This window comes from Emys orbicularis, chromosome 3 (assembly GCF_028017835.1).
Source record: "Emys orbicularis isolate rEmyOrb1 chromosome 3, rEmyOrb1.hap1, whole genome shotgun sequence".
NCBI lineage: Eukaryota > Metazoa > Chordata > Testudines > Emydidae > Emys > Emys orbicularis.
The window spans coordinates 169,975,839-170,001,795 of NC_088685.1; the positions used below are offsets into that span (position 1 = coordinate 169,975,839).

General features: G+C 43.3%; 1 protein-coding gene across 1 annotated transcript in view; it reads left to right on the forward strand.

The window, feature by feature from the left end:
* SMYD2 (SET and MYND domain containing 2) overlaps nucleotides 1-25,957 on the forward strand; it is a 42,435-nt gene extending 16,478 nt beyond the window's left edge. The window contains exons 4-12 of the mRNA XM_065401645.1: nucleotides 1,680-1,740; nucleotides 4,118-4,242; nucleotides 8,069-8,136; nucleotides 10,284-10,386; nucleotides 13,183-13,293; nucleotides 17,175-17,295; nucleotides 20,041-20,215; nucleotides 21,716-21,824; nucleotides 25,536-25,957. Coding sequence (XP_065257717.1) covers nucleotides 1,680-1,740; nucleotides 4,118-4,242; nucleotides 8,069-8,136; nucleotides 10,284-10,386; nucleotides 13,183-13,293; nucleotides 17,175-17,295; nucleotides 20,041-20,215; nucleotides 21,716-21,824; nucleotides 25,536-25,616 — 954 coding nt within the window. The 3' untranslated portion in view covers nucleotides 25,617-25,957. The remainder of the gene's footprint in view (nucleotides 1-1,679; nucleotides 1,741-4,117; nucleotides 4,243-8,068; nucleotides 8,137-10,283; nucleotides 10,387-13,182; nucleotides 13,294-17,174; nucleotides 17,296-20,040; nucleotides 20,216-21,715; nucleotides 21,825-25,535) is intronic.

Below are 25,957 nucleotides of genomic sequence, written 5' to 3' on the forward strand. Positions count from 1 at the left end.
TTCAAAGGGGGGGTGGAGGCGAGGAGCCGGAAGAGCAGAAAAATGAAAATTTGACCTACAGTAACTGTCCCAGCAGAGCATGCTTCGTGTTAGTTTCCTGTGTACAGATTGGCTGCAGTGCTGAGTGTGAGCAGCTGAAAAAACTGATGGCTGAAATGGCTAAGACAGCATAATGTCCAGTTGGATGCTCTGAGAGGTGTTAAGCTGATGTCTTAGTAGAACCAGTGCAGTGTGGGCTCAAGAAGTCAGTGGCATAGCATCAAGGCCAAAGTAGCATAAATGAGAGGGGGATCAGACTCAGTGTTTGCGGTTAAGTTGATGGATGCCACATGTGGTATCTGTTGGCAAACACCGGCTTTTTAATGGCAGCCACTTTTGTTAGACTTGTGTGAAACAGAACTTCCTTCAGATTTTACTGTATAGCATTGTATAGTTATAGCACCGTTCACTCTGTAAGCACCCCATAAGTCCTGATTCTCTTCTCATTCAGACAGATGCATATAGTTACATAAGAACGGCCACACTGGGTCAGACCAATGGTCCATCTAGCCCAGTCTCCTGTCTCTGACAGTGGCCAATGCCAGCTGCTTCAGAGGGAATGAACAGAACAGGTAATTGAGTGATCCAATTAGAATGAATGGAGTGACCCTGATGTAAAACCAGTGTTGGAGGAAGGAAAATCAGTCCCTTGGTCTTTGGAAAGAGAAGAATTATTTATAGGAAGATACTACGCTAGTGTGCTTGCTCTGATGTTGCATTATTAACTCCATCTGTAATATTCCTTGGAATGCAGAATTTGTGATGGTGGGAAGGGCATAGCAGAAGTGTTTGCAGGGAAGAGATTGGACCTGTAAGTTTCAAGGTTATTACACTGTGTATTTTTGCAAAGCTCTAAATGCTCTCTGCAAAAACAAATCCTCTTTGAAGCACATTTGTATGATCGAGGTCTGCGTATATGACAAGGGCAACCCGGATACTGTATATAGAGAGGATTTTGATGGCCTGCTGGGAAGGTAGCCTGCATATTCCCTCTGTGCCTGTGTGTGGGGGTTTAGTTTTTTTAATTAAAGCACAGTCTAGTGGTGATCCACAAACAAAATTAGATGTTTAATGATTAAAAGTCATTGGAATAAATTTGTGCTTGAGGGAGGGGAGAACCTACGTGTCATATAAAAGCTAAATATGCAAACCATAGTCCCTGAACCTCAGCTGCTGGGCCACCTGCAAAGCCATATATAATGGCCAAGATTACAAAGAAGTGGCCTTAGGCCAACAATAGAGCACTGCTTTTGAACTCTGTCAACAGTGAGTTTATTCACTTTCCTCAAAGCGAAGCCTGTCTCTTGCCTGCTTTGCTGCTGTTAGTAGCTCTCTGGGTTTCTAGAACAAAGTAAATGACATATTTTAAAATACTGTACTGGTTATGTGTGTATATTTGATTGGAGTTAATTTATGCCTGCTTTATTTGGCACAGCAATATATATATATTTTTTGTATGGCTTGTAAGGTTAGTCAGTTTGACCAGATCACTGTTCATTGACCTTTATAAAGCCTGAATACAGTGAGAGTTTTATGTTTTTGTTTTGTGGGTAAAAAATCTCAATATAAGCGTTGATTGACAAAATATGTGATAGTTTCACATTTTTTTTCTTGTCATTGCAATCTTTTTCTGTTTCTAGAAAACCCACCCTGAAAGAACACAATCAGAAAAATTGCTTGCTGTAAAAGAGTTTGAATCACGTAAGTAGAGAAGATTTGCAGGTAACAGGAGCTCTTTTTCATAGTGCATTTAGGAGTTGCTTCATTACCCTTCATCAAAACCTTCTCCAAGCATCTCTGTTATAGGAGGAGGGAGTGAAAAAGAGAACCGCATTTCCAAATTTTTTTGTAATGCTTTAATTTCTTTTTCTGTTGGTAGCTTGGGGGAGTGGGGAAGTGAGGGTGAAAATTTAGACAGATTAATTATGTAGTGTTCATCCATCAGATGGCTTTCCTGGCACTCTGGTGACTTTTCTGAATTGTAATGTTGCAAAATTAAAATAGCTGGTATTGTTACCAGGAGGCATAAAATCAGAGACCGCACAGTTGTTTGATGGTGACAATGACTATGGGGCTAATTGCAGAATCCTCTGGACTGCAGTTCAGTGTCTGTCACTGCCAGTCAAATTTGACATGTTCTCTATGATTGTGTTGAAATTCCATGTCCTGAATGCTCCAAAGTGATCTGAGGAAGGAGAGAAGGCAGTGGCTTGCTTTTATCTGGAAGGTTACTGTTTCCACCCCCGCGCCCTTGAGGCAGTTAGAAATTGAGCAACTGTTAAGAGTAACCGGCCTGGAATAGTCTACATGGCGCTGCAGTGTTGCTCCCTTTCTTGGTATTGATAGTAATAAGAAGAAGCTGATGTGCACATACATCTGAGATGATGAGGCGATAGTATTGTAGGCTTACATGCCTTTCATCCTGAAGGATTCCCAAACCCTTGACAAAATGCTAGACAAATGCTGTCATTGATGGAGTGAGAGGTGGCAGTTATTTAACCAAGCCCAGCAAGACTACAGGACAGCTTTAGTACAGAAGGTGAATGAGATTGCCTCAACTGGAACTGCCAGGGGGAATGGAATAGGTAAAATGTTGGCATTTGTCCAAGCCAGAGCAGCCTACACTGAGAGGAATTTCGAGGACAAGTTGTCAAACAAGCTAGTGGTGGGAACCGAGAGGTGGGTGTTCATGGAGGGTTTTCTGTGGATTCTGCTGAATTTTAGCCTGTGTTAATATAAATACCTTACTCGTTTGGAAGCCCAAAAGGGTTGGGGTTTGGGTCAGTGGATGCTTATCCAAACTGTGGCAGTGCCCTCCTAAAGCACTGAGATGCTCTGCCACCACAATTCTGCCCTTCTCCCCCAACAGGCTCCCTTGCTATTTCTGGCTGTCTTGGTGAGAAGCCCCCTCTGCTGCCCGTTACCCACCCCCCCTTTGGCATCTTCAGCAGTTGCCCCCTGCCCTCACTCTCTTCCCAGGGATGGGTGAGTGAAGAAATGGCATAGGATTCTCATTGGAAGGCTTCATCTTTCTTTCTTACACCTGAGCTCCCCCTAGTTCTCATCCCGAAATTGTCCCATTTCAGTGTCCCCACTATTCTGTCTCCCCTCAGTTGTCCCCACTCTTATGTGTGTCTCCCATTTGTGCCCTTCCTTTTCAGCTCTTTTCCCTGTAGTCTCTCTTCTCACTGCTGTCATATTTTTGGGGGTGCAGAGGGGAATTGTAGCATTACTTTGCTTTGCAGGTGTGACTTGGTACTCCTGCTACTGTGCAGAGTAGGGAGGATGACAGTGGTAACAGCTAGGCACTCCATTCTGCTTCTGTTAGAGTGAGAGCAAAAAGTGTCTCAAGCAGAGAAGGGACTGGGAAAATGCTCAGTCCACAGCCCCCTCGAAATGTCAGACGGCTTAGCTGCCCAGGGTTTTGTCTGGAACCATGAGTGGGACTGGATATAAAATACCAGGACAGGACCAGACAAATATGCCAGGACACCACTGCTGATGCCCCAAGCCTTGCAAATAGTAGAGATCTTCAATGTCTGCAAGTGGTTAGGACCTCTGCTGTTAGAGATCCTGTCTTTTGGATGAGGGGCAGAACAGTCTCTTCTAGTGTTCTACTGGGACACTTTCAGTACGGACTAGGACACGTCTACATGGAGAAGGTCTGTCATGTTGGGAAATGTTTCACTAGCATGATATTAAATGTGGCTTAGCACCTTTTGTAGACGGGGCCAAGTAGTGTATAAGAACATATTCACAGCCATGGTTAACCCTACGGCTAAGTTAACCATTAGCTAACATGTTTTAAATACTACTGTTCTTGTCCTCAGGGATATTGTGTTTAATCTCTTGTTAATAAAAAAGTATCAGCCAACATTTTCTAACCTCATGCATTTTCCCAGTGTATACACGTGGCCTTGGAAGGAGAAGCAATCACAACCACTCCTTGCAATACCTCCATACAGCTGTTCCTTGGGTGTCTCCCATCCAAGTTATGACCTGTTCTAACCTAGCTATGGCTGCAGTTAACCAGAAGAGAGTTCCTTGTATTGAAACAGGATGTCTTCTTTATCCACAGACCTTGATAAACTAGACAATGAAAAGAGAGAGCTGATTCAGAATGACATTGCTGCTCTTCATCACTTTTATTCAAAGCACATAGAGTACCCTGACAACGCTGCCCTTGTAGTCCTCTTTGCACAAGTAAGTTGGCTAGAATAAAATCCATTTAGGTAGGTGGGTATTGTGAGAATCTAGACTTCGTGAAAGAAGCAAAAGACAGCAATGAGAACAGCCTTCCTTGTATCCACAGCAGAGGGGGTAGTGGTAAAGCATTGCTATGGTGTTCTCTCCCAGGCACAAGTTTCTAAATGTGATCCGGTAGTTCATTTATCACCGCTCTGGACAGGTGGCAAGGAAGCAGAATGTTATTTTGGATAACATTTTGAAATCTTAAAATGTTTAATTTTACCTCTGTCTCTTATCTTGAATTTCACATATATCCAGACTTCATGTATTTTACTGGACACAGTAGTAGTTGTGATGCTCTAAGAGTGACATTTTGCCTTCATGCCTGCGTCCTCTCATCTCCCTCCCCCCTCCCCCCCGCACCCCCAAAAGTGAATGCACATTTTCATCCAGAATTGCCAAGCATCACTCTATCTTTCTGTCTGGACTCCCTGTTTAAGCCTCCAACAAAGGGTGCCATGCCGTCTGTGGTGGTAGGTTTTTGAGATATGGACAACTGCCTACTATTGGACTGAGACTGCCCACTCATTTTGTATAGACCAGTGCCTAGCAGTAAGAGGTCATCGTTGCTATTATTACCTTAATTAGTGTTTAAACTGCTGTACTTCAGGTGAAAGTTCCAGTACTGTATTCCATTACTTATCCTCTAAGCCATCTGGTTTCCCATGATTCACTTTTTGTTTTTGTTTGGTTTTCTTTGGCGATTGAAAAGTTTTCTTTCTATTTTTTTTAAGCCTTTTCAGCTTGTCGAGTGATCTAGAAAGAGATGCATCCAAACCTCTGCTTCGATTTAAGGAATCTGACCTGTCCAAATTCTTATTGTGATTTTAAATATTTTGCTGGAAAGCAGCCAGAACCCCCAAAGATTAATTGATTTTTACTAAAACAGTAGCTTCTCCCACGCCACTCTGTTCTTGGGTGATCTCATCAGCTCCCACTGCTTCAGCTACTTTCTGCATGCTGCTGACCCCCCATTTCCTGCTCTTGGGTACTGCAAACCCCTCTTCCCCTGCATCCCTGACATCTGCATTGCTCCCTTCTGTCCATACAAAACCCAGCTAATGAGATCAGCATCCTAGCCTGTCACTGTGTCCATGTTACGCGCTACACATTCCTCCCGGTCCTTCCACTGACACCCCTTCTTGATCACATCATGCTCAAGGGGCTTGTCCCCTTCTTCTAGAGTCTGCATAACTCTGCCCCCAGCTTTCTTGCCTGCTCTTGTCTCTTATCCTCTATTGTATCACTGATGCCAGCCTTGAATGCCGTTCAAGTTTCACAAACTTCCCTTTACACATGGAACGCTCTCCCTGAATTAAACTCTTAACCCGCTAACCTCTTATCCTTCAAATCCCTTCTCCTGACCCATTTCTGCTATGATGCTTACAAGAAAGAGCCACCTACCGATGACTAGGCTGAGAGTAGTTGGAGGTACCTGACTAGATATTTATTTAAAAAAACAACTTACAAATCAATTGTAAACCATCAAGTTTTGTGTCCATCACCAGCCTATGTAGCCCTGTGTTCTTATTGCTGTTAACCGCATCCTCCTTCCCGCCTGTTTTACGCTCACCTGTTTTGTGTCTTTTTTTAAATTTGATTGATGGCTTTCGGGGCAGGATGTTTGTACAGCACCTAGCATGATGAGGCCCCCATCCTGACTGGGACCTTTGGATACTGCCACACTACAAGTAATAATTATTAGAAGTTATTTTACCATTCTGAAGGTGGTGGTGAGGACTCTTTATTTAGAACCATGAATTCTGCTTATGTAGTTCATTGATCTTTATCTGAAGGATGGTCGAGGTGGGTTGGGGGTGGGGTTTCACACTGCTTCTAAAGTACAGTCCTCACTGTAGTGTGGCTAGTGGAGCATAGACGTATGTTCCCAGTAGTTTCAGTAAAGGGAAAAGACGAGGGATTCTTTCAGGGGACTTCATGTGTAGTTGACAATCCTACTAGTCTATACTTGATCGGCCGCACCTGGGTCTATTGTGTCTTCATTTGGCACTTGTGAGACAACAGTTGTGTTCATTCCATTCTGGTATCAGCATGGAAAGGAGAGCTTATCGATACTGGCAGGGAGATATATGGGGGTTAACTTTCTGTTGGCATAAATGCAGCTATCATCAACATGGGGCCTAAACTACTTGATTGGGGTTGAGATGGATTTTAGTGACTGTGAACATAGACGGGAAGTGCAGCTTTAAATGTTGTTTAGTGCACACGCATTGACACTGAGACTATTGTGGGCCAAATCCTGAAGTTCCTACTTAGACTAAGGGCTTGTCTACACTACCGCGTAAGTCAATGTAAGGCCTGGTCTACACTAACCCCCCAATTCGAACTAAGGTACGCAACTTCAGCTACGTGAATAATGTAGCTGAAGTCGACGTACCTTAGTTTGAATTTACCGCGGTCCAGACGCGGCAGGCAGGCTCCCCCGTCGACTCCGCGTACTCCTCGTGCCGAGCAGGATTACCGGAGTCGACGGCGAGCACTTCTGGGTTCGATTTATCGCGTCCAGACAAGACGCGATAAATCGAACCCAGAAGTTCGATTGCCTGCCGCCGAACCAGCGCGGTAAGTATAGACAAGCCCTAAGTTCCATCACTCAGGGGTGTGAAAAAGCCACCCCTTGAGCAGTGCAAGTTACATCAACTTAAAGCAGTGTCCACACCCGACAATGTCGGTGGAAGAGCATGTCCGGCCACCGTAGCCTCCACCTCTTGCAGAGGTGGAGTAATTATGCTGAGGGGAGAGTGCTCTTTCGTCGGTGTAGCGCGTCTTCACCAGACGTGCTACAGCGGCACAGCTGCACCCAAGCAGTGCGGTAGTGTAGACTAGCCCTAAGCTCCCATTGAGCTCAATGAGAGAAAAAACATGAGCAGGGATTTCAGGACATGGCTTTATGGCCTGCTTGACTCCTTTCTTTCAAGTGTATTGACAAATATCTGGCCTTGTCCTGTGTCCATGTATTTTAATTAAACCTGCCTGCTCCTGCCCCTCCCACTATGTCTCCACCGTCATTTATTCCCATCGTTAGCTTCTACTCTTTTTGCCACAAAGTTCAAGTTCTTCATCCATTACTAATAATTAAAAATAAATAAATATTTGTACTGCAGGTGCAGTTTGAGGCATTGACCAGGTTGCAGCCCCACTGTGCCAGGCCCTGTGTATCATATTCAAGGCACTGCACAGGCCCTTCACTGTCTGTCTGGTTTTGTTCACCCTCCCTTTTCTTTGTGCTCATAGCTCTGTCCAGTCCTCTGTTGTTAGCATTCCTCTGGGCCAGATCCTGGTCCCATTGACATCCGTAGTTAAATTTCCATTTGAAGCAGGATTGGCCTCTTTTCTCTCCTCTGCCACTTCTCAACTTTGTGCCTTGCTTCACAATGTCCTCTCTGCTTGGAATAGTCTCGCTCTATACAGGCAACCTGTCTCTCCTTCTTCCAAACTCTTTTTAAGCCTCATGTCCTGTCCTTGGCTATCCAAAGGCTGATTTCCTCTGTGTTGTGATCTGATCCTACTCTGGTGCATGAGTCTTTATCCTTTACATTTAGTCTGTCTAAAAGACTGTAAACTCCTCAACATGAGGACTCTGAACACTAGTAGCTCTGTATAAATACTGACTAAGAATAAACAAAATTGCAACCAGATTACTGCAATTTACTGCTCAGCATGGTCCCTTATAGCCAGAGTATGTATGTAAACATGGAATATTAAACCAAAAGATTGTGATTACCAGAGATCTGAGCTAATCACTCTCTCTTTTCCTTAGGTTAATTGTAATGGCTTCACAATTGAAGATGAAGAACTGTCTCACTTGGGATCAGCAATATTTCCTGAGTAGGTTGGATTTTATTTTTTAAACAGATGTGGTAAATTGAATTAACCCATGGTTATGATTCTGTCTCTAATGAAATACTCCAAGATACTGGAGATGTAGCACAGTGGCTTCAAAGAACTGTCTCGTGTACGTAGAGGGACCTGTATAGTACTGTGCAATGGAGTTGTGCAAACTTTTTATAATGAAGTTTCACCTGCTTTTGTTGGAAACCCAAAAGTCAGGCCATCTTTGCCAAAGAGTTCAATAAGGTCCATCTACCTTTTGATAAGGGTACAGTTTCAAGTGGCTGTGAACCAGTTTATGATTTTAGACCGCTTTGATTTAAAAACTTGATTATTTCAGCAGAGTTACCCTTTCAGTTTGTTTTGAAGCCATGAAACTCTGGGTGTGAACCACATCTAGATTGATCTGAATCAATGGGCTTCTGATGATCAAAATAAATTGAAAATAGTTGCATAGATGACTTCCCCCATAAAATCTTTCCATTTTGTTTTAGTTTGGTGGAGTCCTTAACCTGGTGCTCTCTGACCAAGTGATTAGTCTCTGTTCAATGCCATCTCCCAAGCTTTGTTCCTTTTTAAGTAGCGGATCTCCTTCCTACATTCCTCCAACCACCTCCTCTGATGTTTTAACAGTGTGATGTGTTATGTTGCCATGACAGTGAAAAATTATGTACAAACTCTGTCAGCTCTAGAAGTAAATCACAGATGTTAAAGTGCTGTTCATGGAATAGGAGACATGGGTCTTTCTAGTGCTCAAGAGGAAGAAAGGTGCCCCCTTCAAGGGAGTTGGTTTGCAAATTCCCCTCTTGCTGCTGACAATATAGCCCATATTGAAAGCATTGCTTAATCTGAGTTTTCTAAGGTATTGAGCACATCCATCGACATCAGCAGGAGCTACAGGGTGATGGTTGGTTGTATTACAGTAACATTTAGAGTCCCCAGCTGAGGTCCGGGTACCATTGTGCTAGGTGCAGTTTATGTTGTACATAAACAGAATAACACAGTCCTTCCTCCAAAGAGTTTACACTCTCTAAAAAGACAAGGCAAAGGGTGAGAGACAGGCAGGGATGCTGTTGTCTTATTACAGATGGGGAACTAAGGTACAGAGAGATTAAGTGACTTACCCAAGTTCACAGAGGCAATCTATGGCAGAGCAGGGAATTGAACCTAGAGCTTCTGAGTGCCAGTCCAGTGCCTTAACTGTAAGACCATCCTTTCTGTTTGAAGGTGCTCAGCAACTCTGTGAATTAGGCCTTTTGAATTTAACAACAATTATACCTTTGAGCTAAAAGTTCTCCATCTTGATCTCTGACCAAAGATGCAATTATTATTTGTGGGGGGTGGGTTAAAGAAGGTATGTTAGCTACTATGTCTAATAAAACAGACAAACTGAATTTTCTCAGAGCCCAGAGTGCTGGAGGACATGCTTTCCCCCAGCAGTTAGAATTTTTTTGCACACTTTGTGTGCATAACTGAAAAATAATTTATTTATTTTTTTAGACTTGGGGCCTGCTTTTGCTCTCTCTGAAGTTGATAGGAGTTTTACAGTTGGTCTCGGACTCCAGTGCAAACAAGTGGCCTTTTGTGTACTAAGTTTCTGTCTGCATTGCTTTCAAGTATAATACTTAGTGCTTCTCTTCCCCAAGGGATCCCCTGGCACTTCTCAAGCTATGAGCCTGGCTCTGGTCCCACTGAGACTTGCCATTGACTTTACAAGGCCTGCTCCTGCTCCCATTATACATACCACTGTAATATAGTCACCTCTGGACAGCAGCTACCCACTAGCATTTAGCACACTGCACAACAAGGGATGGAAGGACCATTTGTCTGATCCTACCCTATTCATTAGCAGGACCATTCGTTGTAATTTTATAATAACAATACTATAGCCTTTCCTAAGGTGACCAGACAGCAAGTGTGAAAAATCGGGACAGAGGGTGGGGGGTAATAGGAGTCTATATAAGAAAAAGACCCAAAAATCGGGACTGTCCCTATAAAATCGGGACATCTGGTCACCCTAGTTTTCCTAAGGTTACCTATGTTTTTAGCTGAGACGCATCTTGCAGAGCAAGATGACTTGAGCTGAGATGCTGAAGTGATGCTTTTTGCTTTCAGACACAAAAATTGCCCTTTTGCTTTTACAGTGTTGCACTGATGAACCATAGTTGTTGCCCAAATGTGATTGTAACGTACAAAGGGACCTTAGCTGAAGTCAGAGCTGTTCAAGAGATTGAACCTGGAGATGAGGTAAATGCATATCATGTGAGTGTAAATGCGGTGGTGTGTGGGCATGCACGTGGTAAAGTGGGGGTGAATTTGGCTTGTCAAGCATCGCTCCAGTTAAAATGGAAGCCTGTTCCTCATGTCTCTTGTCTTTCAATCAATTCTGAAAACTCACTTTAAAAAAAAAATCAGGGGTGGGGCAAGGGGAGACAGTGTCTTTTTGTTGGTTAAAGCAGAGGAGTGTGAGGCAGGGCGTTGTATCTCTGCCACCAGTTCAACACAGGAACCTGACCCCTCTGTGCCTCACTTGCTCCATCTGTAAAATGGGTATAAGTAGCTACCTCACAAGGTAGCTTTGAGGCTTGAGTTATTGATGTTTAGCTGATACTTTGAGATCCCCATATGAAAGGGGTCAAATGAATGTAAACTATTATTATTACTGTAATAATTACCATTACCAATATAATAGTATTGTAAGGAAGATGTGGAGGTAGCCAGAACAAGACCAAGTAAAAGGGGGACTGATCATTTCTGTGCTATCCTACTTCTGTCTGGACAGAGTGTTCTTGTAACATGGAGCTCATCCAGACCAGACTGGGTAAAACAGGACTATGCCATGAAAGAATGAAGTTATTTTGACCTCTATGACTCCAGGTGGGGCAAGACTGTCAATGAAGGCTGGATTGAATTTCCCATGACTAGAACAAAGCTTTTTAGGTTGCGTCAAGCCAATCTGGGTCAGTCACTGATCTTTGACAATGTGTCTTCATCAGCAAAGACCACCTTTATCTGTTAAATTTATCTTGGGCAGGGTGGGGGAGGTGCTCAACCATAATCTTGAGTGACAACAATGGTGCATTTGCTAAATAATCATGGAGTTTGTGTAGGATTTCACTGTTACACCTCGATAATGGCATATGAATGATAACGGCTAATCGTGTTAAAATAAGTTTGAGGTTAATTTTGGTAGCAATTGCCTATTTATTTATTTGCTTGGGCTTTTTATTTAAGTGTAATGAAAATAATGTGACTGAAGTCACTAAGAGGAGGAAAGCTGTTTGGGGTCAGATTGTGAACACTCCTTATTGACAATGGGTAAAGATTTACTTGCCTGAGTAATGGGACAACCCAGGTGTACAATTCCTCCTCATTCTGAGTAGGGGAGTTGGTCACAATAACATCAGCACACATTGCAAACAAAGTTTAATTAATGCACATGAGATAATTACAAGCTGACTATTTAGTGTGACATCCTGGACATACACCTCTACCCCGATATAACGCTGTCCTCGGGAGCCAAAAAATCTTACCGTGTTCTAGGTGAAACCACGTTGTATCGAACTTGCTTTGATCTGCCGGAGTGCGCAGCCCTGCCGCCCCGGAGTGCTGTTTTACCGCGTTATATCCAAATTTGTGTTATATCGGGTCGCGTTATATCGGGGTAGAGGTGTAGTATCTTTTATAATGGACTTACTGTTTGTGGGGTTAAAATGAGAAATAGAACACATCTCTTGACATCTTGACTTTTAAAGCTGGATTGTTATTTACAAAATGATTGCTGATTCTTTGGTAGAAAATTCCAAAAACCGGAATCTTGTATCCCATAACTGGTCTTTTAACATTTAAAAAATGTGCAGTGTGTGGACAAAGTGTGTTGGACTGAATCTCTTTGCTTGTGTACTACAGTCACATGGCCTGTGTCTCCATCTTCTGGTTCAGTGTAGCCATTGCAACAGAAAACCGTCAGTTTCCACTTAAAGCTCCTGCATCTTGTGTGTTTTGTGCCTGGGGAAATAAATTGAGTGCCAGCACAGAACAAAAACAGGTATAAGTGAAATTGTCTGCTGTTCAGAGAGAGTAAAGACCAGCAAAGACTAGATCAGATTAGCACAACATTTTAAGACTTGGTTCAATTTTCTTATTTATAGTTTATTTTCTTGCTCTTCAGTGATGAAGTGGTCAACTGTGTTGTGTATTTAGGATGTTTCTTGGGAGGATACCATTTTAAAACACAAAACAGTTTAGTTAGTGCCAAGAGTTCCACTGTGCAGGGCTCAGAAGGAGAGGGAAATTAAAACTAATGAATGAGAAATGCCTGTAAAATGACCTATAATAATTTTTTGTACTTAAAAATATCACTGCTTTAAATCCTGATAATTTTTTTTTTTTTTTTAAATACCCTTCCAGAACTGAAGCACTGGATCCCTTTTGGAAAGTGGAAATCTCCTCAATAAATTAAAGCTCTTGTCCTAAATTTTCCAAAACTGCTAGTGATTCTGGGTGCCCAACTGGAGACACCGTAAAGGGACCTGGTTTTCAGAAAGAGCAGAACACCCAGCCTCTGACAATCAGGCCCCTTTAAGGTTTCTCAAGTTGGGCACCCCAAATCAGTAATCACTTAGGCCCCAGTTTCTAGCCTGGCAGGAGCCGAGATGGCACACTTAAAGCCAGGATATTTTAGGTACAGAAAAGCTCTCTTGCCCAGTCCAGAATCTTGCCTGTCCTGAGCCTCCATTAGAGGGGAAATTCCACCCTTAGAAGGAGGAAGCATTTCTCTGGCAGACTGAATTAATGAAATAGCGACTGATTGGAGCTGCTGAGAAGTTTTAAATGTAAGAATTAGTCCCTGGGAAGTGGGATTAGTGGACAGATGATGTGATTGTAGGGATGTGATCTGTTGTACAAGTATATGGTGATCTGATTATATTAGATATTTGAAATATATGGATTGTGTGTATGTGGTGTTTGTTATAAAATGTGGGTGCACTTACTTTATTATGCAAGTTTTTTTTATTTGATTTTTGTATGTTTTTCCTCTAGATTTTTACTAGTTATATCGATCTGTTGTACCCTACAGAAGATAGAAATGATCGGTTAAGAGACTCCTATTTTTTCACCTGTGACTGCAGGGAATGCATTACTAAAGAAAAGGTAATATAACCATGGTATAGAAGTATGTTCCTGGTGACCTACCCACATACCAGAGGTTTTCATGCTGTTTTCTATCTGACTAATCAGATTTGGAATGTAGGGAGTGCTTTCTGTCTGAGACCTTCTCTCATACCCTTTCTCTCCACTGTAATCATGAAGTATCATGGAATATCCTGGTGGGTACTTGCTTAAAGGTAATATGAAAACTGTTAGACCCAAGTTTTTGTACTGAGTGTCTCCACAAACTGGATGTATGGGGCATTTTGCACAGAAATCAGGTTTTTTTCTGACTTTGGTATTCTTTCCTCCCCTCTTCCCCCCCGCATATTGTGAAATTCTCTTGGTTCTTCCTGGCTTTCTGAAAGTATCCCAGGATGCAACATTACAAATACCAGAAGTCTCTCTGCAGTTCATGGTATCAGTGATGTACTGAATGATTGATTAATTCTGGTCTTTCTTCTGTGAACCAAGAAGTACCACAAGGATTTCACAGGGGGAATTTAGGGCTTGATCATGAACCCATCGGTGTCAATCCTGGCTTGCCACTGACTTCAAAGAGTTCAGTTAAAAGAATTAATTAAAACCTAATTCTGTGCTGAATGGCTCCCACAGCCTGATAATTGGGGATTTTCAGCAAACAAATCTCTGCTTAACTGAGTTTTTGTATTTGCGCTGCAGCTCAGCTTTAATGTGACAATACACGTGTGGCACTAACTATCAGATAGGCTAACTTTTGTATCATTTCCATGACCTTGTGTGTTACCCTTGTTATATGTAGTCAGAGAAAAAAGGCATTGTGATGGTAGCTGTGGGAACAAAGTTTCAATAAAAGCTCTTTATTAAAAAGAAATCTTGTTAGGCAGAAAAAATAATTGATTTGTTACATACTGTAGGTTACAGTTAACTGTACAAATTAATCAAAGACCTATATATAGATGGCTTTATTTTAGTAAGAAATATGTCACAATTACCAGGCTGACTGCCCCTCTGACTCCTCTTGATCTCTTTGAGTACACCCTCTTTCAGGTCTCTCGCCTGTAGCGATCAGCTTTCTGAGGGTGAAATTACACAATTCTCCCACTCAGATCAGATACTGGGCTGCAGGCCCCTGTGATCAACCATGATTACTCAGCAGGCCTGACTTGTGCGCAGCACCTGCAGCTCTGTTCTCTAAGGCAAAGACAGTGGTAACCAGTGACCGGCATCTCCTTAAAGCAACATATTTAATATAACAAAAGCATTAAGAAAAAACAGGTCTTAAAACAATAAAACAGACAGTACTCATGTCTAGTTTACCAGGTATCTAACTATTTTCCACATAGGGATCCTGTAAGTCTAAGATTCTTATGGACCCCTTGTGAGATGGGGTCTACAATCCTACACAAAAGGAAGGCAGGCAGGGGGTGAGAAGCCTGCCTGCCTGCAGACAGCAAAACCAGTCCCACCCTACCTCAGCTGTGAGAAATCTCAATTAGGGAGAGAGAAGGCCCCAGCTGCTGTAGCTAATGAGGGCGAACCCAAGTATAAAGAGGGAGGAAGAGACCAGGTAGAAGAGCTCAAGACTTCAAGGGAGTAAAAACTCTTTGTTAGAGGAGCTAGTGTCTGCCTGCCTCTGAGAGACTACTTCCCTCTTGGAAGTACAAGGGAGGTAGCTGGAGATGGGAGTCTTAAGGACCAAAGGTTTTTTGACTCCTTCATGTGATGTTTATGGACTTGGCCTCTTTTTCTTGCTGATTGGATTTATGCCACTGTTGCCCAGGTCCAAGACTGACCTAGGCTGCTTGAGCTGGGTCTTTGTACAAGGTGGTGTCAGTCACTGCTGACACCCGTCCTGAGAGTCTCATTAGTGAAGTCTGTTCCCATAACTCACAAACCATCCTCCTCCCGTACCCCCGCACTCCCCTAAGAGAGAATGTCCTTTCAAAGCTGCTTAGTCCTTTTGATCTCCAGGTTCCCAGCCTGGCAAAATAAAACTTGCATCCTCCTTGGAGACAGGATGAAACTAATTGCTTCCCCTGTTGTCTGTCAAAGGTGTGCCTGGATATTCTTAGCTGGGACCATTGTGTTGCTTTCCTGCTTATTCTTGCCGTAGTCCCCACTGATTTTAAGCATTACAGACCTATAATAAATATTCCACAACCCCCAGTATAAATTGCATTCTCGTTAACTAGGTAGCATATCAGTATTCTTAGATGATTATATAGGAACTCCATGACCATCACGCTCAGTTTTCTAGAATATAAATATAGGGTGAAATCCTGCCCCTGTTGAAGTCAATGGGAGTTTTTGCCACTGGCATCAATGGAGCTGGGATTTCACCCATAACATTTAACAATGTACCACTCACAAAACAACCTGTCTCTACACCTCTTATGGAAGTATCTACAGTCAAAAGGACATGAAGGGGAAGTATGGAATGGGATTCATTTTCCATTGAATTAAGTTTCTTGGTGGGCCTAAAGTGTCTGGGTTTTTAGTAGGAGAATTTAGAAAACTTATGTCAAATAAGCAGTGAAACTTTTTATTTTGAAGTGGGTTAGTGCGACCAGTTACTACAGTGATGGGCACTTTAGAAATCTGTGTAAAAACAATATTGGAAAACTCTCTTGGTTTATTGACAAAGGAGGGCGATGTCAGATGAGCAGATCAAGCAAATGCAGAACAGTGGACAAAATCTGCTGTTATACCTATACAATGGGGCCAGACTGTTTGAAATTCTGTGTCTTGTGTTACTCAGGTGAGACTAGATGATCATAATGGTCCATCTGGCCTTAAGATCTGTGAAATCTCTAATGTGATTGAAAGCAGAATTTGGCCATATATAAAAATGATTGGAAAGGTGAATTTAGAGAAGTTTGATTAGTTCCAGTCATGCAAGACGTACTGCATGTACAGTAGAACCCTGCTAATCCGCCCTTCATTAGTGTGCATGCTAAGGATCACCCACGCACAACTGGCAGTCTTCCCCCACCTCTCAAAGCTCACATAGCAAGGACCAAGAGGCTTCTGACACCAGGAGTTCACACTTTAGTTTAGAGTTCACACTGGGGTTAACACTAGATGCTTCTAAAAACCCAACGTCACAAGGCAGCAGTTCTGAGCTTTTGAAATTCTTGGAGAGCATCATAGCGTCTAACTGGGGACACACTCTTCACCTTCTTGGAGAGGCAAAGGGGCAATTGACCTGCAAGGGGTGCTTGTACTAGGTGAGGAAGCCATTGCAGAGATAACGAGAGCAAGCAGTAGCTTTCTGGTTTGTAGCGTTATAGCATGACCCCACAAACCAGCACTGTTTCTGAGAAAGCCATTTTGCCACATCATCCCCCATAGCAACTATATCCTTGCTTGTACCAGTGTTGTTCTGGTACTTCTGAGGCACCTATTGTATGGTGCCCAGCACGATTGGAGAGCGAGCAGGGGGTTTTGAGTCCTGTCCTGAGGCAGTGCCTTGTGAGATGGAGTCAGAGGCGCTGCTGAATCGGTGCACTTTGCACCGCTTGTAGCTTCCCACCAACACTGTGGAGAAACTATGGCAGCTGGATCGGAGTTGAAGACCTTATCACAGATGTTGCAACCAGCTGGTACAAGTGACATTTATAAAACGCCTTGGGATAGCTCTTGCGTTGTGGACGCAGTCATCATCCAGGAGTTTGCAAGCTCAGAGCATTCCAGCCGAAGATTTAGAGAAAAATTACAGAGGAATAGTCTATTTTATCTGTTTTCTCCCCTACAGATTTCAGTGGTTTCTTTGTGGGAGCCTAAAATTCCAACCAGGCCTTTTATTTTATTAATTTTATGTAGTTTTTAAACTGTGTGTGTGGATGTGCCTTTACGTGTGAGGTTTGGGATTGCATTTGTAATTCTTATGTGTTTCCTTTCAGGACAAAGATAAATTGGAAAAACGCAAACTGAATGAACCTCCATCAGCAGAAACTGTCCAAGACATGATCAAATATGCCCGAAATGTGATTGAGGAATTCAGGAGAGCCAAACACTACAAATATATCCTTTGCCTTGCCTTTCTCTTGCCCCTGCTGGCTTGTTTTGCAAGTTTTAAATCTTTCTGATATCCTGAGGCTCACTCCTTTTAGACTGCCCCTACCCCCCACAATGCACTTCTGAAGGCAGCTAGAAACTAGACAGTCTTGTTCTCCTCTTTGTTTGTGAAGAGAGAATTTTCTCTGAAGTGGGTGTATGCGTGTATGAGAGGGATTGTCAGAACATTGTGTTGCTGCCTTCTCTTTACAAAAAGTGTTGTTATGCTGAAGAATGTTTGTTTCCCTTTAGACTGAAAATGTTTCCTGTCTTGAGTGAGGTACGTTTTAACAGGTAGAAAATATTCAAGTAGATCCACCACATCCCAGAGCTGGATGGCTTTTTGGCCAATCTGTGTTTGTGCAGAAGCCCATACTTTCTAAAACATAATGGGTAGAAAAATAAAGAACTGAGCCAACAGCAGGATGATTGTAAAGCCCTTAAAATGTCAAAGCAGTTAGGAAGGTTAGTGATACTATTTACAGAGAGTCTCGTCTTACTGTCCTGAAGTTAAGGACCAGTCCAATGGACCGCAGTGGCTGTGGCCCTTAGCCTGTATGGCTTGGCTAATTGCTCACCGCCAGAAGTTGCCAAGTCTGTGTCTGTTGCTTTTTTAAAGTGTTACATCTGAGCCAGCCTCAGCCCTGGGTGCACTCAATGGACTTTCACCCCTTTATACCAGGTCTGGATTTGGCCCTCTGGCTGCACCTGCCCCAATTTGTCACATGTGACAATTTAGCCGTTGAGACTATCTGGAGACTTGACACCAGAATCCGTGGATGTGGCGGTAGTAGGGGCCGGTGGTTGACGTTAAAGGGTCTCCCTAGCTGAACTCAGCAATGTCAAGGGCCATGTAAGGTCTGAAGATTTAATGATAGAATAGTCTTGATTTTAAACATTGGAAGGAGTGGCTACGAGGCCTTAATCAGGGGGGGTCTCTGTGCTTGTGCAACACGGGGTTGCAGCACCTCTGCAGAGCAGCAGCTGCAAGCATCTGTAAAAATAAAACTCAGCTGAGCGTCCCACCCTGCACGCTGAGCCTGGTTTTGCAGCAGAGGAGATAGGTGTGGCCCACAGAAATCTGTTTCCACTGATTAATTAAATTGTAAACTCTTCAAGGCAGGGATTGTGTCTTCATGTGTGTTGCACAGAACCATTCCCTGGTCGTGACTGGGATCTGCATTTGCTAGTGCAAAATAAGCATGGAATAGAGCCATGGAGGAAAACCCTTCAAAAGGCTTTTAAAACTAGATGGAGTTTGTTTGTATTTTTAATCTTAAAAACAAAAAGCTTGCTTGAGCAGTTTAACCATCCACCTGACATCCTGGGTGAGAGAGGTGCACAGAGCAGACCCAAACATAAGATCATCTAATGGTCACACTAAGGACAAGCTGGTCTTACTATAAAAATTGAGGGAAGACCAGAAATGACAGGTAAATACCATTGAATAGTGAGTTGAGGAGTGGTCTTGTATAACGTTTGTAGATTATGAAACTTAAATTGTTTCCTTTAAAAATTACTCTTGGAATGCTCAGAAGGGTGTGTGCAAGAGAGAAATGTGTGCAATTCCAGAGCTCTTCAAAGTGCTCTGCAAATACTAATCCTCACAACGCCCCTGGGAAGGAGACAAGTACTGTCTTATCCCTTGGATCAACTGGAGCATGGAAAGGTGATGCAGCAAGGCCAACTTGCAAGTCTGTGACAGAGCCAGGATTAGAACACTGGAGTTCCTGTCGTATGCTCAGTCCGCTAGACCACACTGCCTCTCTGCGTAATAGAGGCTTTCAGTTCACACGTCAATGAAAAAATGGTGCAGTGCCAAAATAGTTCCCACCAGCTATTGTTAAAAATAGTCTAGGGATGAAATCCTGGCTCCACTAAAGTCAATCGGAGTTTTACCATTGACGTCAGTGAGGCCAAGACTTCACTCTAGATGTCTGCAGTCACAAGTGCTGGGTGTTTTAGGGACAGAGTAGCACTCAACACCAAATCCTTGGTGTTCATCTACTTGTGAAATTGAAAGCATTGCTTCTTCAGTTGCTGTTATCCACTTCAGCAGGAATACTTGTGTGTTGCCATGGAGTAGGCTAGGGTCCAGAAGTAGCACGGGCTCTTTGCGAAATGGTCGTGCTTAGTCTTTTGGAGGCAGAAGAAGAAATAACTTCCATCACTCACTGTAGAGCATGGCCATGAGACCTTTATGTAGAGGATGTGAAAGCTTATGGGAGAGATGTTGAAATAGGAGGTGTAGCTATATCCCCCTGTGGCCAGATGCGGTTTGTAGTCCCCCATACCCTGTGTCCCAATCCTTTTCTCAGCCTTGATGCACGGATGGGCAATTCTGCAAGAGTTGTGGAAAATTCCACTCTTCACTAGCCACTGCCGCCACGCTGCACTGCACCTCTCACCCCCCAAAGTACACCAGCACTGGTGCAAGAAAACCACTCTGGTCTCAAGGCCGGGTTTGCAGATCTGACAATTGGGGCGGGGGGGGACATGCAAACTGAGCATACTTGATCTGGAGTTGCTGAGACCTGGAACCCCTTGATGCCATTTTTAATAGTCCCTTTTTCAAAGAAGAGCTGTACTTAAAGAAAAGCTTTTCAAAACCATTCTTTACTGGACAACCATAAGGTGGGTATCCTCAAGCCATATAACACAGGTATGTAGTTGGAAACCACTCATTTAATGTGTTCCTTGACTCCACTGTACCTCCTAGTGAATTACTGGAGGTTTGTGAACTTAGTCTGGACAAGATGGGCTCCGTATTTGAAGACAGTAATGTTTATATGCTGCATATGATGTATCAGGCCATGGGAGTCTGTCTGTACATGCAAGACTGGGATGGTGCATTGCGCTATGGGGAAAAAATTATCAAACCATACAGGTAAACTTAGGAGCTTTTATTTTTAATTACATAATGCAGTAAGTTGAACACATGTTTAAACAAAACCTAGGGGCAGGCATCATTAATCTGATTGCACATTGTATATAGATGCACTGTACAGTAGTGAATGTTTATGGCCTGTTTAGAATGAAATGCAGGTCCAGATTCAGATAGTGTTTACTTGATCAGAATAGGGCCAAGGTATTAACAATACTTGGCTTTTTGCAAATTCCTGCCACAGAATTGCAGGACCTGTTTACACCCCCAGCTGTCTTTCCTTATATTGGTGACTGTACTAATCTTGCTTAGTTACTGAAACATGTGTTCATCTCTAATATTGTATTGATAGTTTGCCTAAGAGTAATTTTTTAATCTTAACCCCTGTCTGAATACTGTAGTTAATATCCTGGTCCTTGCATATTAATAGAGATTCCAGTCGTCCTGTTGGTTCACTTCATTGATCACCCCCTGTGGTAAATGGCTACAACAAGGCTCTTTTCCCATTGAATGGACTGGGCAGCAGAGGGAGCTTGAACTCTGCTCCTCCTGATTCTCAGACTGAGCTTGTCAAGTCCTTGATGCTCTTGGCTACCTCTCCCTTGGAGCAAGAGCCTGAGAGAATGTGCAAACTTCAGGGCTCTTGCACCGGGACAGGGCAGTGCAGCACAGCTAGCGCCACCCAGACGTTACCTTTGAGAGGAAAACAAAGAATCTCTCTCTGTTGTTCGGTTTCTTTTCTGGGCCATGCTTCCCTAGCTTGTGACAGCCAGTACATTGCGCGTGGGTCTGACCCTGCCACAGGTCTCCCCAGGAAATTCTAATCTAAAGGTGTAATTTGCTCTGCAGCTGAGGGAGTGCAAGTGAACCTCTCCCTTTGGATGCCAGTGTAACGTCCTGGATCAGCTGGCAGGGAGCTGGGATTGCGCTGGCTCGCTCGCTTTCTCCCCGGGGGCTGAATAGTATTTATCATCCTTGTGACTTGCCCAGCTTCCACTGGCTCGGAGCCTGGCATTCCAGGCCAGCCGCTGAACCTAGCGCCTGCCGTTTGTAGTTTACTTTGCTGCAACGGCAGAGCTGCATTCCAAATACATATTCTGTACACCCCCTCAGTCACCCCCATACACGCAGTGCTGACAGTGTGCCTTGGGAAGAAGAAGAATCCTTAGTGCTTAGGGGCGGGGGTGGCTCAGGGAATTGGTAATGATGCAGAGCTTTTCACCCTAAATCCAGTGACCGCAAGTCACTGCCACCTGGTGGCTGTTCAGAGGCCTGGGGTGGGTGAAATGAATGTTGTGATCTCAGTCCAATTCTTAGTTGTGTCCACATCCCACAAACAATAGATACTAACTCATGGCAGCCACAGCAGAGAGTGCAAGGATTGAATGGGCAGGGAGAACGAGCCAGCTTCTCACCCCTAGAGCCAGGGAGAGGGGTTGTGGGGAAATATTGTGGAAACTTTTTTTTTGCAGGATCTGATTATGCCAAGTTTTTCTTTCGCAGTAAGCATTATCCGTTATACTCTCTGAACGTTGCCTCCATGTGGCTGAAGTTAGGGAGGCTTTATATGGGACTTGAAAACACAACTGCTGGAGTTAAAGCTCTAAAAAAGGTATTTCCACCCTTACCCAGTAACTATAGCAATTTTAGCTAGGCATGTGCTCGTTGAAGTGTTACCATTTCTTAACCAATGAATGACTTGCTAGAAAACTTATCATGCCTTGTATTTAGTTACTTGATTTTCATCCTTTCCTTAATTCAACGTGTGTTTGTTATAAAGATGCAATGCAACTGCTGTTACATCATTTCACTGTCTGTTATGCAAAGCAGGTCTTTCCTGATCTTTTCACAATTAACTTTAATACTTCAGAAGCAAAATCGTATGTATGTATGTCCTATTCCCTGCCTATTCCCTTCATTGAGTCAGAGTTCCACTTCAGCTAGAGAAGTAACTGTAGGTGCAGTTGCATTTCATTTACATGCTTGTTGAATGAGCTATGTCTCTTCCTTCCATCCACCCCGCCCCCAGTCCTGGCCCCTGAAGCATCACACACTTTATTTCTATGGTTCATATATTGTTAAGTTGCTCAAAAACTGAACATGTTTCTGGCTCTCACTCGTTCTGGAATAAGACACAGGCAGATTAATTTTCATTAGGTGGGTTGAATTTTTAATGCATATGATAGATTATATTGTGCTGTGATAGCAAACCCTTCACATTTTTCTTTGATTCCTCTCCTCCCATTACTAATCTGCAGTGTGTTTCATGATCCTTTCTTCCCCCTGTTGTTTTTGGATGCATACCCTCTTTGATACAAGTAAATATCCTTTTGGTTTCCTTAACCTCAATGATTTTTTTGTTACTTTGGTCTGGAATTCCCTGATTTTTGTAGAGGTTTTTTAGGTAAGACAGACTTGAGCCAGTATTAAAGCACACCTCCAGCCTACAAGAGCCTGCATAAATTATATTTTAAATGCATTTTTTAAACAATTTAATGTTGGTCAGAATACAAACAGTGCAGGTAGATCTGTTGGCAGTCAGTTTCCCAACATAAATATATTTTTCTAAAGTCTCATTTCCAAAAATAGCCTCCAGGAACACTTGAACACACTGGCAAAAGCATCCCAGATACTCTTGAGGCTTATTAGAAAAACAAAACAATTGTCTTCTCCTGTCTCTTTGGAAATAGCTCAGACGGGATCTGTAGAGTTCACCCTTTGAGTGAGATGGGAACGCACGGGTCGTTGTTGCTATTCGCGTGGAAGTTAGATCTTCTAAAGCCAACAGTAGGGGATAATCCTAGTCAATATTCCCTCGGTAAAATGGGTTCTAAGATGTTGTGAGCTCTTACTCCATGGTCTCTCAGGCTGTGCCCAGCCATTTGATAGCATTGTCACCAGCCCGGTGAAGAACTGGGAGCCCGCAGTCTAAGTCAGCGGGCATGCGTCAAGGATATGCGACAGTCTGAAGTTGACCACATCTACATTGCGGGTCATTACAGAAACCCCATTTGAAGAGATTGGCCGCACAATTGCCCAGTCCTGTTCAAAACCAGTTCAGGAACGCCCACAGGTTCCTTGGTCAAAACCGGGTGGGCAGGTGGTTGGGTCAGTAACAAGAGCATGATTAATGACTATCATCACTGCCCACTTGTTATGCCAAACAGATTCCAGAGTCAGGTCCTGTGGTGGCATAAGTGACCAAAAAGGGCGTCTATAAGACATGCGAAGAGTTGAAGGTGGTTGAAGAGGTCTGAGTACAGAGGCAAGTTGCTGTTCTCACTGATCTTGGCCAGGAGCATCATGGAGGCATCCCCACAGTGAATGTGAGGTGGTGTTATGTTACTAAGTATTGGCAGCTATGGCAACAGAGTTGCACGCAAAGTCCCAGTAACAATGCGCATAGCTTTAAGCTCTAAGTCTACCAGCCTCGTGTGAAACAAGCAACACCAGTACTCTACTGTTGAATAGCAGAGGGCAAGGGCTGATGTTCTAAACATCTGGACACACCCCAGGTTGAGCTGGCCAGTTTTCTGAGCAAGTTGTTCTGAGGGCTAACTTTGGCTGCTGACTTCAAGTGGTTGTGGTACGTCAATGACCTATCCAGTGTCATGCTGAGGTAAACAGGGTTTGGGTTGTGCTGCAGGCGTTGGATATTTAAGAAAATATTTAACTCATGGCATGGGCTTGCATTATGCAGATAAAATGTGATTGAAACCGGAAAAGCTTGGCTGCAGGTGTCAGACTACAGTAGTCTGCCATGAGCTTCATATTCTCATTCAGGACCATGTCAATTTCTGAGGAGGATTGAGCGTGCTAGCTGTGGCCAATGTCATTGGCATAGATAAACTTGTGTGAGTGTGTTGCTGGCAAGTCATCGATGTACGCATTGAACAGTATTAGTGAAAGAACGGAACCTTGAGGAAGTCCACTAATCTGACACTTCCAGGAACTGCAACCATCACCAATGTGGACTCTGAACCACCTGTTTTAGAGGAAGAGCTTTACTACTTTGACCACCCAAGGCAGGGCAACTCGAGAGAGTTTACACAGAAGACCTGTGTACCAAACCGTGTCATAAGCAGTGGTCAAATCCAAGAAGATGGCCCTGTCTTCAGATTTTGTTGAAAACCGTTGACTCCATGGTGGCTTCTGTCCTTGGCAAAGTTTGGTCTTAAACTCTCCCCTGACTGTTTCCACCCACATATCTATGCATTCCAGTCTCACTTTCTTCTCTGTCCTCATTATTGCACCTAAGGCTACTTATTTTTCTGCTACTCTTTGACGGATGGATAGTCTCCCTCAATTATCACTTTAAAACCCCATTTTTCCATTGGTGTAATACACACACTCTAAAGCAGTTTGGACACTGTCAATAGCACCAATTGGTTTTGTCTACCCACAGTTTTAGATTTTAAACTCCTGGGGGTGCGGTGTGTCTTCAGATGGAGAGTGTAGATCACCTTATACAATAGGCCCCAATCCTGTGTAGAGCCTCTACATCTTATTGCAGCATAAATGCTCAAGTCTCAGCACTATTTTCCTTTCTGATGTGTGGTGTGATTACTTGATTATGTGCTGGTGGGAGTGGCTTAGTGGTCTAAGGCATCAGGCTTGAAACATCTGATCATGTTATGTTCACTGAAGCCCTTTTGACTCGCTGAGATAAATAAATTGGGTTCCAGGCAATTTACCATGGGTATAGAAGAGGAGTTGAACTCATTGCTCTGGAACATCTGTCAAAATATTCCCTACTCTAGCAGTTCTCAAACTGTGGGTTGGGACCCCAACGTGGGTCACAACCCCATTTTAATGGGGTCTCCAGGGCTGGTGTGGTGGGGCTCAGGTTATAGGTCCCCTGCCCAGGGATGAAGCCCTTGGGCTTTGGCTGCCCCCTCTGCCTGTGATGGTGGGGCTCAGGCTTTGGCTCCCCCATCCAGGGTGGCAGGGCTCAGGCTACAGTCCCCCCTCCTGGGGTCATGTAGTAATTTTTGTTGTCAGAAGGGGGTGGCGGTGCAGTGAAGTTTGAGAACCCCTGCCCTACTCTATTCCCTAGCTTGCAGCTTTCAATCTTAGTTGGCAGCATTTCCAGTGGCGCTGTATGTACATAGTTTTGAAAAATGCTTTGAGATCCTTCAGGATGAAAAGTGCTGTATGAATGTAAAACTTATTCTATAAAATGAAATTCATATGGTTTCCTATGGAGTAGATAACTTTAAAGGGATAATAGCAAGAGGTGTCACCGTTCCATACCCCTGAGGAGAATACTTCTAGCCTAATGCTAACTATGAATCAATTATGTGAATATTTTTTCCTTTCACAGGCAATTGCTATTATGGAAGTAGCACACGGGAAAGATCATCCATACATTTCAGAGATCAAAAACGAATTCAAGGACCACTGAGCCTCTGAATCTATGCAGTCCTTCTACCTTTATTTAAAAGCCTTGCTACCAAACCTACAAGAGTCCTTTGAAAATCGCTGTCTTATGAAAGCACTTCTGTAATATAAGTGGCATGACAAACATGTTGTGCACGTGGGCCTTGCATCTTGCATTCTCTAAGGCTTATGCAAAACATCTTGAGCCTTTGCAAATTCTCAAATGCTTTTTAAAAAAAGGAAATGTCATGGTTTCATACAGTTCATGCCTTCGACAGCTCATGTGCAGAAGACCAATTTTTTTCCTCTACAAATTTTAATGTGTTAGCTGTGTAAAGTAAATAAAAGTGGTACATTGTCATGGTC